This window comes from Anopheles marshallii, chromosome 3 (genome assembly GCF_943734725.1).
Source record: "Anopheles marshallii chromosome 3, idAnoMarsDA_429_01, whole genome shotgun sequence".
Lineage (NCBI taxonomy): Eukaryota > Metazoa > Arthropoda > Insecta > Diptera > Culicidae > Anopheles > Anopheles marshallii.
Genome location: NC_071327.1, coordinates 68,151,339 through 68,168,372, shown reverse-complemented (window position 1 = coordinate 68,168,372; position 17,034 = coordinate 68,151,339). Strand labels below are relative to the sequence as shown.

The 17,034-nt window shown below is 42.6% G+C and overlaps 1 protein-coding gene across 1 annotated transcript in view; it reads right to left on the bottom strand.

Annotated features, from left to right (window-relative positions):
- LOC128711338 (zwei Ig domain protein zig-8) overlaps positions 1–17,034 on the bottom strand; it is a 120,199-nt gene that overhangs the window by 76,653 nt on the left and 26,512 nt on the right. The window contains exons 2-3 of the mRNA XM_053806206.1: positions 14,311–14,438; positions 1,438–1,527 (exon numbers count right to left, since the gene is read on the bottom strand). Coding sequence (XP_053662181.1) covers positions 1,438–1,527; positions 14,311–14,438 — 218 coding nt within the window. The remainder of the gene's footprint in view (positions 1–1,437; positions 1,528–14,310; positions 14,439–17,034) is intronic.

The window sequence follows — 17,034 nt, the reverse complement described above, 5'->3', positions numbered from 1 at the left end:
GGTTTCGTAGCTGGTCCATCTTCTGCAACGGTGTGCCGTGCAATTCGGCGAATTTGTTATGCCGCTTTCTTTTTGCCCTAAATTTGCCGCTTGAGCCGGTCCATTTCATCCAGAAGATTAGAATACCTTTCCCGTTGCACTGGTGGTAGGAGAATTGTTGGCTCCATTTCTTCACAAACCCACTTGTTCCCGCTGGTGTACGCTGCACGGTGCTTAAATTATTGAGCCTAACGCGAAGCCAGCCAGCAGGCAACCTTGGTAGGCTAATGTGTTTTTCTTTGCGAAAATAAAAACAAGATAGCGCCAAACTGGGCGTGCTGGCTGGACGAGTCCGAAAGCTAATGAGGATTAGCGCACCAGATACTGCAGTGAAATCGTTGCCCCGGTGGTCGTAAATAATCGCCATAAATCAATGTGCACGAAGTGTGTGCCCGCAAGCACGGTGGGTAATGCACAGTGAAAAAAAAAAACAGTTTTCCCGAAAGAAAGCTTTCAATGGGGGAAAAATAGGCACAACGGCCTTTGTAAATTGATGCGAACAAAATTAGTTCTATCATGGGATGATTTTTCATTTGTTTATCCAGTACTCTTCATCGATGTTTTTTTTATAACACTTTCGCAAAGAAAGGACAAACTTATAATTGGCATGATGGCAATGCATGATGTTTTCACGATGTGTAACACACAATTATTTGTGTATTCACCCAGGCCGTGTACAATTTTGTAACACAATACACAGAACGGGACATTTCCAGTTCGGCGAATCCATCAATTGTCACGTGCAGTAACGTGTTCCTTACCGTTTGTTCCCATTTTTCCTGCCAGTTTGTTTTGCTTCATGCGAATGGAACGGAGCGTATTACATTGCAATTAAAAAGAATTGGATCCGATAATTGTTTGCACGGCTGTACATCAAATGAATGATAATTGACATAAAAAATTGCAAATGGCTGCACCGATTCAAAGGAGAATGTGTGGCTCAAATTTCAAACGTATACGAACAGAAGTATGAATCATTTTACTGAAAAAACTTTATCTTTTTTTAACTTTTTTCTCGATCACTCTTCTACTTTTCCTTAACTTTAAAACTACAACTCATAACATTAAATAACCAAAATAGCATTGATAATCTAAAATGCAAGCTATAACACACTACTAATTGAATGAAATCGTGTGTTTATGATCTATAATGAGTGGATTTATCCAATTCTGGTAATAGCTGATCAGCCAAATTTAACGCTCAGTTTAAGAATTGAGGTTGTGTATGCATCACAATGTAAGTGTCTCCATTTCATTCATAATGTTGAAAACACCCACACATTCCACTACAGATGCAAGCACAAATAATTCTTATCCTTAGAGCTAAATTATTGAAATTTTCTTATAATTTAGTGCAATATGGTGAGAAGGAAATGCAAATCAAACACTTAGACAAACCCAATTTACACCCACTCTGTCCACGCCGGCCACTTTGCACACCAGGAACGCGACACCACCAAGCTGGACGGTTGTGTTGTGCGCCATCACCTGAAAGTATTATGAAACGAGAAGAAAATGGAAAGAAATGGTAAGTACGCTTGCCACGCAATGGAGCGATCATCGATAGGATGAAAGCGCGGAAGAAAGAAAAGAAAAAAAAAAACATCACAAGAAAAGTAACCAATTTGGGCAAATATAAATTACATTACATCACATCCGCACGCGGCACATCTGGCCACATACACCGAATCGGGGGCGGCGGGAAGCGAATGGAGGGTGGGGATAGATCGTATCCGTTTATAAATACAAATAATCATCATTTATCTTCGTGATTGATGAGTGTGCGGTTTGTGCTAATCTTTCGTGCATTCCCGCAAAGCAAGTAGTGCTTTTCGAACTCGTCTAATGGTGGGGTAGTGGTTGGCGAAATTCGCGATATGCAATGCTTTTCGATTTTGATGTGCTAATAAATTAATGTAGCGAATGATTTAGAAAAGCAACCCACGGAGTTGCGTTTTTTGCTAAGTTCGATTTTTTTTTCACGTTAGCTACAGTGAGGGCAGTTAATGAATGAGGAAATAATTTGTGATATTAGCCGTTCGTGCAACTGTGTCCAAGAGCAACATCATTTCACATAATTAAAGAGCAAGAATGGAAGTAACATGGTTGTGGTTCAATTTTTTGTTTTTAAAACTTCTTGACAGAATGAACAAAATAAACGACGTTAATGCAAATATTTGAAACAAACGTTAATTTTAATTCATTAGCAAGTTGGCAAGTTGAATTATTAATTAATCCTAATCTTATGCATATCCTTTATGATTAAAAAGTTCAATTTGATATTTGGGAGAGACCGCAGCGTGAGTGGTGGAATGGATAAAAAGCGAAGATGTTAGGGAAGAAATACTAATCAGACTATGCGGAGTGACCAAGGAAAAGTTAACCTAAAATGATCTCTCAATTGCATTAAAGTCTAATAGTATGAATTTCAGACCAAAACAGGCCAATAATATGGCGCTTCACATAAAATATTTGATAAAAAAGCAGAGAACTAACCGGTGTAAGTACAATAATACCTTGCAGTTTGGGAAAGTTAATTTGTTCAAGAGTACTGTTTGCAATAGTCATGGTTTAGGTGTGTGGTCGTTTTTCAAGCAATTCCCCATTAGTCGTCTGCGTTCTCCATATCGTGGAAGTAGTATATGGTTTACTTATCCATATTTCAATTGCAAGTTCCTATACAGAATGCACTAGACTGTAGTACACCGCATTCAGGAACACTGGACCTCAAAAACTCAATGTTTTCCAACAGTTGCATAAGACCAACGGCTCCTTAACGTTCGATAAATGATGTGATCAAGATGAGCTTGGAAGATTAATTTGTGGTAACCACCTTTCATCTCATCGCTTATGTTGGATGGAACTTTCGATAAGATGTAGATAATAATCATAATAATAAAATTACAATAACAATACAATTAAATTAATAAAAAGTGCTTAAAATAGGTTAGACATTTCATCTGTCATTCATGGCGTTTATGTTTATAGGTTGTTTCAATCAAAAAGAGCAAGCCATGAAGTATATTTTGGTTATATTGGTTGACATCCACCTCTAAGTGAGAGGAATGAAAATAAACGATATTATTAACATAGAGTTGTAGGTTAATACACAAGAAATAAACTGAGGTCAACTTAAAACAATACATAATAAGAAGGATTCCATTATTTTTTTTCAGCATGTTAAAGGCACTCCATCTAGTATTTGAAACGATATGAAGGAACAAGCAGCGATTTATCTTACGTTAACCAATCATTTTCTTAAACCATCTGTTATATCCACCGGACTTGTGGTTGCGAACAAATTTTATTGTTTGGCTTTTGTATTTCTGTTTTCCCGTTTATGTTTGCCTGACGAACCCATGCTGATGAAATCGAACCTTCGCACCATTTTGAAGAATCATAATTTGCACGGAACGAACGAAGTAATGCAAAAGCTCACCTTTTGCCACAGGTGTACCACCGGAGGCACCGAAAAGGTTCCAACAATTGCTTCCGCACTTGACATTTGGAACGCGTACGTAATAATATGCAAATAGAGGTACGGACATAAAAATCTACTTTGAAAATTTGTGCCCAACGAAACCGATCCACTAGCGCTAGGCGCCCTCCTCCAGGTGCAGCGTCTTGGCGACGTAAACGACCCATAAAGTATATGGCTGCCTGCATAATGTCACCCGGAAAAAATGGCCACCTTGGCGAACGTCGGCGAGGGAGATGGGTGGATTGGTGAACATATACACACACACACACACTCACACATGTGTACGGATTTGAGCCGCTTCCATTTTGGATGGCATCGTTACGATTTCCATTCCGTTGCCGCAGTCAATATTTGTCAAATGTTTGCGAAAGATTTATTTCATCGGGCGAGTAGAGTTCCCATAGGTGGTGGTTTCGTAGCATATAAATAATATTCCACGTAGATTTTGCTTCCTGCCTGTTCCATCGTTGCCTTCCTTTGCGGGTTCTTCGTGCCTTCCAACGGATCATACCTGCGGTGAAGCGATGACTGATTTCGGGTTCGGGGAAGCGTTTCTGCATTTGGGAGTTGCTCCGTGCCCACCGTTTTGTACGACAAAACGGCAAAGAATGATTCGTTTGCAACGGTTTGTGGTGGCACTAGCAATGCTTCCGGAGGCTTGCAGCAGTTTCGTTACGGATTGTCGTAAAGTGAAATGCAAATTTAAGAACTTTCCGCCTTGTTGGTAGGATTTGCGTGCACAGCTGTCTGGTTTAAAGTGAGAAGAAGCACGGAAAATGTTTCGCTGTACATACAAAGTTGCGGGAAACCCAAACGGAAGGTTCAGTACAAGTGGTATCGAACAGTATCACTTGCTTATATATCTCTTTCTAGCAACAAATTAAACACAATAGTGCGTGGTTTTGTACAATTATCCACAAAGTAGTTCAGTTGTTGCACAGTTTTTGTAACTTCTAAGAATTTCTTGTACATCTACAGTATTGAAAATCAGTATTCGTTAGGTTGGATTCAGCATGCTACAATTCCTCGCACGAATACTCGTCGAAATGGTAGAGTAACGCGCAGGTTCATTTATCAACAATTTAATAAAGAATATCATTTTCCATGCTGTCACGAACAATTCCGTTTCTCGCCTTGACCGTCCGCCATCGTTTGTTAATCGTCGTATGTCAAATGCCCTCCGTTCGTTTCCATTGCGGGAGGGAAAATAAATGTGCTCTTTTTATCGCGCGTTCTAACACATAACCGGGTTTAGAAATAGTGAGTGAAAGCTTTTTCATTTCAAACTAGGTACAGCAAACCCGAAGCCGAACAAAAAGGCTTCCCAACACATTGGCAATGATATGTGATATTGTCGCCCGGAGAGGTTCAATTATGGACCGTACGGGCGATAATATCGGTTCCATCGGCATGGATTGCTGTGCTTTATGTGGTGATACGTTGGAGGGGTGTGTTTGTGCTTTTTTTGTGTTGCACTATTCTAAATGCCTTTTACCAGAACCGTTTTAGAGTGATAATATCTGGCTGTCTGCAAAAATGCATCACTCGGGAAGGTGGGTGGTCCATTTGTTACGCTTACGTTAGTAAATCATGGTCCCATGGTTATGAGTTCTCTCTTTTTTTGTTGAAGTATAGAAGTGCTTTTTCGTTAAAAGTACACATCAAAGGTAAACTAGAGTTGGTTCATATTAATTTCTACCATGCTTGTCATTTTTTTGCGATGAAAACTGTTAAATATTAGCAAATTCTCGTGACAAGGTAAATTGAAAACATAGTGTAGACATTCAGCAATTCCAGTTCTAGTAACTGGATTTAACATTCGTACCCAAGCATAAAGCTCTAATGGTTCCAGATTTATATCATATTCCACAATTCCGTTTTATCCGCAATAACCTGCGGAATTTTGTTTAAATCTTCCAATTGTGTCCATTGGTCGCAATGCTCAACTTTACCCGTACGAACCGTACAGCAACACATTTACATCAGATAGGATGGCCATCCGGTTTACAATCTTAGGACGATCTACAAACAACAGGCTTTGGAACGAACTGTCAAAGTCATAACTTACCGGAAACGGTTGTCTCGGACCAAAATTCCAGCACTCCACATTTCTGCTTCAGTTTTCCCCCCATCTCGCAGTAACAGCCGTCCAGTTTTATACTGGGTCTCAATTGTTTTTTGGCTGGGTTGGCCGGATTGGCCGCTTAACTTTTCGCTCGTTATGCTGGCTTTACGGTGTTTGATGGGTTCCGGTAGGACCGGTCGCCCACACTTGATAGATAAACATGGGCAAACGTTTGACTGATTCCCGAGCGTTACGGCACAAGCTGTGATGCCTAGGCTTAGGCCGTGTTTTCGAAAGTCGTAAAATGGTTATAATTTTATTAGCACATCTTCGCTTCCCTTAAAGTTCGGTACGATGCGACGATGCTGCGGTACTTCAGTTCAGGACGTATCTCCTGAGGACGCTCTCGTTTTGAACGTCATCACGATCACATCTGCCTAGAGCTGGGATAATTTTTCTACCGTCGTTTCACCTAATCCTCTACCCGAAACGGTATCATCTTTCCGAGTTGGCATCACGCTGGGAGAGAAGTTAATTTTTCACCACACTCGCCTACTTTGCTACCACGTTTTTTATGGCAGGCATGATGAATAACCAGCAAACAGCCAACCATGGACGAGGCCATCCCGGAGGCACACACTGTAATGGTGTGCCCATCCATCCCCGAAAATGGATCCGGATTTGTGAGTGAAGAGTTTTGAAGAATTATTCCAAAATTAGAAGCAATCGAGCGTATAGAACTGTACCACAGCTGCAGCCTTGGTAGGTACGGTAGAAAAACGACGCACACTACTAAAGGGGGACACCGTGTTCCGGAACGGCTTGAGGAAAAACGTTTTCCGGGTTTATGGTTCTTGGGCTTGAGAGGTGTTTCATGTTCCGTATCTTTTTTGGATGAAAAATCGAATACAAGCTACGGTTTGAATGTATTGTGACGAGCTAGAGGCTAAGCTGGTGGAAGCGATCGAGTACTACTCAAGCAAACAATGAAGCATAGGTGTATTCTGGCACGAAATACTATGCGCAAAGTGATGAATTTTACAGATCGTAAAAGCTTCACAAGCATTGTTGAACGGTGTACAGGAATAAGATACCTGTCATCAAATGTAGGACACTCGGTGAGTTGTTGGAAATAGCCATCAAATGACTTTGTTCGTGTAGAAAACATTTGTGGAAATGTTTTTTTTTTTAATTTATGAAGATATATGTTAAAGATTCTTATTTTATTGGATAAATCCTCGATATTCTACGTATTCAAAATGTAGTCTCTTTATTGAGCTATTCCAGCATTTTATTATACTTTTTATAACAAAGTTCCATTCCATCCTCTTCCAATGTTCCCTTATAATCAGGTACTATTTCCGCACAAAAACAACATCCGATCGTAAGCATCATTAAGATATGATTCTGCTGCAATGAGACACCCGTAAACTACCGTACCTTATGACGATTGCTTCGCAAAGTCCGCTTTTGTAGAAAGTTGAACTTTTGTCATTCGTTTGTGAGACCGTACAAAACGGCGCAAGTGAAATAAAAACTCAAACGCAAACCCCCGGTTAAACCGACCCGGTAAGCATGTAGTTTTGCTCCAAACAGCCCCATTTAGAGTGGTGATATTTACCCCCTTTTTTTGCTGTGTTTTGGTTTTCGCATTTCAACATTCGACATCAAACTTAAATAGCATAATCATTGGATAACTTTCCCCGGGCAATGGTATGGGTCGTAAAAATAGCGAGTTCATGGATTGTGCCCGTCTCGGAACCCACTGGCAGAGGGTGGCTATTGGAAGATTCAGGTGGAGAAAGCAAAAAGTTTTGTTTTTAATCCTCTGCTTTCTATCCAACGCTGTGGGCCTCACTTTTAAGCGGAGATCCTTTGTTTTGCCAAGTGTTTCCAGTGCTCAGTTAATTCTTGTATCGGGTGCGTTCGAGGGGAGCGATAAAGAATTAAAAGGCAAATGTTTCCTCCAAGTATATCCCGCAAGGCGCTGGATCATACTTTGGCGTAGCCCGTTTGCTTACTTGCGGTTTGAGTGTCGTGATTTCCACTAATGCACAAAACCCACAGCCACACCCTTTGCGGGGCCCCACCTAGACGCGAGTGTCATTAAAAAGCAGGCCACCGATAACGCCGCCCAGAAGTTGGTGTCAAGAAACAAGGCAAGTTGTAATGTCGGGAACAATTTGTGAAATTGAAAAACTTTCCACTGTTACAACGTGTCGCTCTATCGGAAGTCTCGGTGACCAGCTGCGATCGGAACGGATCAGTGCGGTTTGGGGCGGTGCGATGAAATCAAATGATGCAAAAGTTTGAGCTACACCCTGCGCAACGATGGAACGGCGGGCCATGATCCGGGAAAATCTCATTTGCTGTCCCGCTGATCCTCACTGCCGCACGTATTCCCTCCCCCTAGAGGGCGCTCATCTATCACGTCCTCGCCTAGCGTGTTTTATAACTCTTAACCTCTCATCGCACTGTTCCGCGGTGCCGCTCCCACTTTCACGCCGAATGCCTGCGTACAAAAGTTAACGTTTTGTGCCATCGTTCTAGAAATGCTCGAAAAATTGTAAAACTTATTGCGAAACGAAACACTACTGCACACTTCCAGCGCTGAGCGAATGAACACGTTGAACCGGAATCATTTATGAGCAGACCGTAGACGACCGGAAGGATGCCGATGGTACACTAGTTTTATTTTTTTTTGCGTGTCATGATAAAAGTGTCACCGTGGAATATTCTGGCGCCATGTTGCTTTATTTTTTTTTGTCTCCCCAGCCCCTCTATGGCTCTTATGCCCCTTGTAACCGGTTACGATCGCGTGTAAGTGGACTGTTCTACCGAAAAAGGGGAACTGTTTGCGTAGTAACGCCCGAGTGACATCATTTGTTTCCGGTTACTAGTTATTTAATTCCCTGTCGTCCCCCCCACACCCCCCTCCCTTGGCTGACACCCCAACACAATCCGTACCACCGTAAAGGGGTTCTTGTCTTGTTGTTAGTTCGGCAGCGAAAAACAACACCCGCTGAAAGAGCTATTAAAATAAACAAACCGTGAAGCATCATTTCGTTAGCACCGCATTACAAGCATCGGTTTCGGCAGTTGTTTTTGGAAAAATCAACAACAAGCTTCGGTAGAAGAATTCAACGACGTGATCGAAACGACTGTAGGCTTCTACTGGTGCATGTGAGCGGGAGTAAATTCGGCTCGGGGTAGGAAAATTTGTAATTAATTTTTACCATTCAAACACACCCCGGGGGCGAGCAACACCGGGTGTGCCCTATCTCCCTCCGAACAGCGCGATGTAAAACATTGCAAAGGAAATCACTCACAGTGGCTTTGGGACGTGGCGGTGGTGATGGGATGGTGAATGGATTTTAAATTACATGCAGTTATCATAATTTGATGGTTTGCAACCCATTTCGCACCACTTTCGATTTGAAGTACGGCGTATCAAAGTGTTCCATCCGTATCGAATTGCATGCAATGTTTGGAAATTGAATTACCATGTGTCTTGGGGGTATTATTTTGTACGATTATGTTCTGTTTGAATCAGAGCACAAAATTGACTGAACCGCTGATGAACCATCCATCCATTTTGGGAAACTATTGTGTTTAAGGATAATTTAACATAAATGCCATCGTAAGGATTCTGTAGTTCTGAATTCCTAACGTCGTTATTATTGTTTTCAACATGATAAAAAATGTAACATTTGCCATTTTTTGAATTTGCTGTCCATGCTCTCTTAATGCGATTTGTTGTATCGAAATGTAGGAGGAGTTCTAGAACTTCTCTTCAATTTCGTGATGTAAAGTGTCAGCGCCTGGGTCACAAATTCCTGAAATTGATCATTGTTAATCTGATCAACCCTTATCTGGTATTCTTATTTATGTATCTCTTCAATTCCTTAGTCCCTACTCTAACTATCTTCAGTAGAACAAAACAACGACTCAAATGATGTAATATTTTAGCTCTTCTATTCACTTGTACAACTCGAACACCTTCATATGCTTCTTCAGATTGCACTATTTAAAGCTCAGCTCATTGAATGTTGAACGAAAAAAATGATTATTTAACACACTGTTACAGACCAGAATACAATTTGCACGATGCAAAACGTATTTTAACGGACTGTTACTGGGGACGAAATCGCGTACTTTTGGATCAATCGTGTCGCTTCCCCAGTAAACCAGCTCTGCACCATATCTGCCTGTACCGGAAGTCGTACCATGGCGTTCGATAATGGAACCTCTACTCCCAATAGGCAAAACTTTCCCATACATGGTCAATTGAGCAGAAAATGGAGAAATTGATTTCCCCGCTACGTGTGCACCTAGCATCCTAGCGCAGATTGTGTCTCGATCGCTCGATTAGGAAAAAAATGGGGAACTGATTGTTCAGCACCCGAGACATCAAACGGTTGACGAGTGAGTGCTTTCCCTTTTCATCACGCTGCTGGTTTACCAAGGGTCTGATGTGTTTTGTCTGACTTTCATCCCTACTTTTGCACCGGTGGTCCGGTCCGGTAGCTGTCAGACGGAATCCATCCGTAATACCAAACAATCCCAGTGTCCGTTCATTGGCTGTTTCTCTAGGGCGTTGGGGACATTTCGATGGGGTTTGGAATTTCCTTCTTTTCTTGTTGTGTGGCATGTTTTCCGTACACCACAACACGTCCACTGTACGGGTGGGGGTTCGTTTGATGGGTAAATAGGCTCAAGTAGTACGAACTGCAGGGTATGTTTGCGGTCATTTGTGGGTCAGTAAATTGCTAACGGTACGATGAACTCGATCCGGCCCAGGGTGGGAGTCGAAGCGTTACCGCAGCAGTGGATGCTGTTGGACGCGCTCTTACCCAAGCTATAACGCCCTCAAGGACGCGCACACAAACAAAATTACCTTCCCTACCCACAAAACAAGCGAAATCTAAATGACAAATGATCCAAAATTACGGTCCGACATTTGACGAAGGTACCCAGGAGGAAGCAGTCCGGAACGGTGGGCAAGGGCATGGTAACGAAATACGAGAGACTGAGCCTGAAATGTCGACACCACGGTGGCGAAGATAAATTGATCAGCGCGAGAAAAATAACCACACGAAGAACTATCGCTGTGGCGTTGTATTTGCCGTATCTCGCATTTTGTGCTGTTGAAAGAAAAAATCCTTAAATTGCAGTACCGAAAAGGACGTAACGGAAGAGTGGATGTAGCGGCAAAAGGTCCATTGCTGTAGGCCACGTGATCCGCATCATACAACCGGGTGAACGGGTCCGAGGAAAAACAACCAAATAGTCTGGTGAAAGGTGTTTTCTTCACCATTTTTCTGCGAGGATTTCTTGTCGGCATGAGATCTAGGTCGCGAATGTTGGGAACAGGGAACTTCCGCACCATTTAAGCAACTAACTACCATTGTCCCGGTTTTCGGGGGAGGGCAACACCTGCCCAGAAAGGGCTCAGCAACAGCGATGAATGTAGCTTCGAACGCCATGAGATAAATGCCATAGTTGTAGCGAAACGCTCCATTCACTCCATTATGGAGTCCAGGTGAACTACAGTTTTGCAGATGTTTTTCATCGATGTCTTCCTTCATCACACCCACACCCACACACACGCACAACACGACAATCGAGCAAAAGATGGTCTTTTACGGTCAAAGTGTCTAAATTCTTAACATGGGTCAGTGGACGACAGGAAGGCTCGCAATCTTGAGAAGAAAAAAAACAAACAAACAAACACGCACCAAACGAAAAAAAAGACTCAAAATGACTGAAAAGATATTAATAGCGTGTTTTTGTGTGTGTGTGAGTACGGTGACCATTTTCTTCACTGCCGATGGGTAGACCTAGATACCTCCCAGAACACACACCTTGGTATGCCGAAATTTGGCCATCCTCCTCCATCAGCTCATCATCCTGTTTCCGGTTCATCTCGATCCCGTGCGCCAAAAGATTGTCACTGAAGCCTGCACAAACCCTGCACAACATTCGCCCTGGGGGGGTAATTTCAGTGTTTGGGTATGGGTTGTTGTTGTTGTTTTTTGTCTTGCCGATGTAGTCCGTCCCCAAAACCTGACTGGGTTTGTATCCACTTTCCTTTGTCCAGAAGGTGACCATTCCAGCTGCGTTGCTGTCGGAAATGTTAATGACAATGGCACATCCTGCGCCATACGATACTCCCGACCCGGGGTGGGACGGTTAATGGGAATTTGCTTGGTCTGTCGCAAGATCAGGTTTGAACTTTTGTCTTGATTTCGGGTGGTGGTTAACGATTTCAGGTGCGTTAGAGGAATCATTAGACGCATAAAATCATAGCTTCTATTTAAAAGTGGATAAACTTCGGCAGCTACACCAACATTCGCTAATGAATAACAGTTGTTTAAAGTGTATTTAAGTAACCAAAATTAATAAAACACTGTTTACGGGTATTAAGGAAACATAAAAAATATGCAAAAGAAAGAAAAACTTACCAAATAGATAGAAAAAAAGGTTTTATTCAATCCAAATTGTTAGTTTGCTATAACGTTATAAAAATGCTATAAAGTAAATAAATGAAACGAAAACAAAGTCTAGATCATAATTTGTAACAAACCCTACTCTACCTTGTCTTATGATAAAACAAATGTAGCAAATTTATCGACATGAAATAAAGTGAAGTAAATATTTCACCCAGGTAAGAATGTAGTATTTTCCTATGAGATATTTACCTTGTTACATTTTAAGTCAACAAACCCAGAACAGAACACAACATTGGGCCCAAAACGCGTAAGTGAATGTAAGCAAAATGAGAACAGCGATTACGAAATCTGGCAAGATATGAATTCATTAGCCTTCCAGCAACCATCCTGAACCACTATGCGCTCGCAAACAAAAACAAGTTACAACAACTTCCCCCAACATCGTCCCACCCCGCCCTTCTGCTATCCAGCCCGGCCCACTCTAGAGCGTATCCTGTTACCGAGCCGAGCCGATCCTGAACAAAGAAGAACGCGAGATGTGTGCCATCGACGAGTGAGCCGCCCGATGAGCAAATAAAAAGCAGCTTCCCCCGTTCAAGCGCGCTTATGTAAGTCAGTGGGCATCATCATAACGGCAAAGGGAAGCCTGTTTCGCCGGCCTCTAATACACCACCCCGTTCGGCCGTCGGTCCAGCCGGGAGGCGGCGACATGATGTTAATTAATTTTGCTTATTTGAAATGGTCGTCTGTGTGTGTGTGTATGTGCGAGGATGCGCGTCGGTGTGCGCACACTCACTTACCCCATAGGATGGCAAGATTCGCCGACCAGAGGGCGAATCGTTCTGGGTTGATGATTATCTATTTACGGGTGTGATTCCACCCCGGGACCCGAGAACTTTTGAGGTGTACTTGTGCCACCCGGCCCAGCACGCGCCAACCACGAGCAAGTGTCACGGGGCAGGAAACTTTTCTTTAAGAAAAGCGGATTAGAAGAAGGTGTGCAAGACTAACACCTGGTAATTAGCGTCGGGACTTCCTGCCTCACGACAGTGCGTATGTGTGTGTGTGTGCATGTATGTGTGTTCGGTACTCGTGTCGTTACGCTGTAAAGTGAAAGGAAACACTAAACGGTGTAACGAGCAGCTGAAACAACAAAACCCACTGATCTGTGAACGTGCGGGAGGAAAGCAGTCGTAGCAGCAAATTAAGCAAAATGAGGCATCCGCTTCAGATGCGTATTGAACGAGGCGGTTAATGATGGGCTAAACTAGTTCGCAATTTTGATGCGCACTGTTGCACGGCTGCTGTAAAAGTTCTAATTAGAAATGGCTATAAGCTTTCGAACAGTATAGCAAGCTGAAGTGGTACGGTGGTAAAATGTGTCGTTGAAGTGAAGTGATTGGTTTACGAGGCGGGTTTAACGCGAACGAAAGTTGGCAAAGGGGCGATCTTCAAAATCAGCATAGTAATTGTATGTTTATAAACGATTGAGTAATTTCGACTTGCAAGAAAGGCTAGTTCAACAAAACAGGCAGTTTTTGTGAAATTATTTAAAACGTGATACAAATTCGCTAAATGAAGTTAATAAAAATATAAATAGATTATTTAAGAAATGAAAAACTTCAAATCGTCCACATGAATAGATACAAATTAAGTTACTCAATTGAAATAGGATGATAGAGTTTTCGAAAAAGTATTAACATAAACCTGAATCTTTTACAACTGAATACTTCTGGCGTTGATTTCGATAATTTTTAAAATGTCATTTTATGGAAAAATGGTGGACGATACAAATCATAAATAATTTTATATCATAAATGCATCAGCGTTAGTTGTTTTTTTAAATTAAAATCTAAAAAATTATGAGGCGGCACAGTGCTTTTGGTGGTGCCGGTCGTCACACGACAGAACTGGACTTAAATCCCATCCGGATTAATCCCCTTGTAGCAATGCAAGACTGACTGTCCCACTGCGTGTAACTAAAGTAAAAAACACCAGAAATGACAGGTCTGGACACCTTGAAGTTTATGTACCGGTAGTGAAGATTCATTAGATGTAGATTTTCAATAAAATGTAGCAATAGAATATTCGTACTTTCGAACATGCTGACTTTACCTCATCTTCAGGAAGAATTTTAGGTAAACTTAAATTATATTTACTTAAATTTAGTGTTTGTTGCGTCTATAACATGATCTTGAGTTTAATTATTTTATCACACTGTCCCAAAAACTGTTAATTGATCTATCACAGACGTAGAACTATTCCAAGCTTACCTCGCCGTCATCTATGAGCGTAGAATCGCTGCTGTCGAGGTGATTGTCTATCCTACCGCTCGAACTCAGCTGTCCGGACTCTAGCCATAGTTTTTTCCAGTCCGTGTTGGCCAGTATGGATTTGTTGTCTGCAATGGGTACGAGATAAAATGAATCGTTAGACAGCCGCCCGGTCAGCACGGAACACTAAATGAAACAAATCACTAATCAGATAAATGAAACCATGGGATACAACCAAAAAAAAATAGACAACCTGAAATGGCCATCCAATTGTTTGGTGCTGATACGCAGTGCTGATACCGTGCCGTGGGAAGTTTTTTTTTCTTTCACAATTACGTTCCTACCCTAACAGAAAGCCTGTTCCAGCGTGCGAGCCGTTCGTGAGTAGCAACGATCAACACTGGACAGGACGCCCGTCCGCTTAGACGTCACGGCGTCGAAGGTGTTCGAGGAAATTTATTACCCTACGCTGACCCAAGCTGGGCCGTGTTTCTGCACTATCCGCAAAAGTATCAGCGCCAGCTAAAGTACAAACCAAAGAAAAGTTACTCTCGAGCAGGAAGGCAACCGCGTAACCTTCACAGTAACATCTTTATCATCGAAGCGCGTCATTAGAGTGTGGTTTGCCGTTGGGAGAGGGAGTTTTTTTTTCTCCCAGCACCCAACCAATTGCGGGAAAATCCTACTCCAGTCCCGGAGGATTCTAACCAAGCTCAACAGAGAGAAAGAGAGAGAAAAAAAAACCGACACAGGTTGCTCCACCTTTCCGTGAAGTACCCAACAAAACGGACGACGCATTACGCAAGGGATGGAAAGTGATTGCAATGTTGGAAGTTTGGTCGTTTGTAATTGTGTGCCCCCGAGGGCCTCCACAGGTAAATGGTGGAGCAACCGAGCAAGCAGAGTTCGATAATTAGAATCTCAACCATCCGGCACAGTCGTGGCGTAGAAACTGGGCATGAAAGGGATGAAAGGGAAAATGCTGATTTTTTTCCCCCCCCCCTATTACCCGTGAAACGTGCTCCGCGTTCGATCGTTTCCCTTCCACGTCGGAAAATCTCAACCACGGATGGGTTGGTTTTTCGTGTGCTGGTACTTTTGCGATCTAACCGAACGGCCACAGACTATTATTTCTCACTTTTTTCGCCGTTGAACTTTTCAAAAACGTGCGTGATTGCTATGGATGAACGATTCAATTATGGCTTGCAGGTTAAAATGGAAAGCGTATAGCTGCTCTCACCGCTTAATGAAGGAATGGTGGAAGTAAAAGCGATATTTCGTACGTGGTGATTTTTACATCACGCGGGATTTCACATTCATCTTGATTCAAAATGATCAGTAAATCGATATCCACGATGTATCGATAAATGTTTTTTCCATTAATTACAATTCAATAGTAATAGTACTATCAATTTCCAGTACAACCTTAAGCCAATATACTACGCACTATATTCGAGCCAAATGGGTTTTAACCTCACCTGCGCCATGTTACGGTAAAGTGCAATTTATTGAAGTCTCAAATTCACCGTGCACTCAACCTGCTTCATGCGTGTGTAGTTTTAAATTAAATGGTTCGAAATCCGACACGAACCGTCTACAATTACATACCGATATGTAGCGGCGTAAAGTGTCCGTTAATTGATCGAGTTTTGGTTTGACGCTAGCAGTGTGTGTGCAACGCTTCCAAGAGCTGTGGGTCCAATCCGATCCGAATGGAATGCAGGGTAAAAATGCACGGAAATGCCTCCAATTAGCAGCCTATATATGTGCGACTCTTGTTTGCGCACCGTATTAGTATGGGGTCCGTTCGGAAATCGTTCGTTTGCCTGGCCGTAAGCGGCCGCCAATCGGGACGCGCAAGTGGAGGAAGTGTTTCCCCGTTGTGGGGCACTTCAACGCTTTAGTCTACCGGTACGCGAACGGAAAGGGCCGGTGGAGGCGAAACACCATTCGGTCCAATTTGGTGTAGCGGCTGAATTTGTCGAGTTGATTTAGAATCAATAATCGGGGTTCAATGAATCAATTGCGTATCGTCGGAGGGTAAATGAGTGTGGTATTTCTCGACTTAGTATGATTTGTGAATAGGTGTGCGGTGTGTTCTTTTTCTAACCCGTACGTCCCTGAGTACGCTGAGGCAGCGATGTAAGAGGAACAGTGCAAACATTTCATTAACATGCAGCAAAATGAATGAAATTGCACGCATTTAATTGCATCCTCCCGTTAACAGGCTCGGCCTGGTTGTTCCATCAGTACCTTTAAGCCCGATACGCTTCTTTAAACATAAAGTGAATCGCAATGATACGCGGCTCAAACTCGACCGACCATATCACCACCGAATTGGGGTACACATTCGATCATCGGCCATCGGCTTTCGGATTGTGCCACTTGATTGAGATGAAAGCGGAGCTGGGAAATTTCGAAATCGATATCCATTAGCAGAATATTCGCCCACTTCGAGAGCCGCGGATGAAGTGTAAAGGAATATGCCCAACCGATCATGCCGTGCTCCATCGATGAGCTTCCACTAATGCGCTGTGTTAATGAAGGTTCGTGATGGGGCGAGCAAAGTTGGTTAGCAAAAGTTGCACGCCGGCCCTAACGTGCACGGGCACGAGGATGCTGATGATGGTGAGGCAATATCAGTTTGCGTGGAATGTGTTGATTAGCAACGAGTGGCGAATGGATCAATTTATCCAAAGCTGGCGTTTGAAGGGTTTTAGGAAA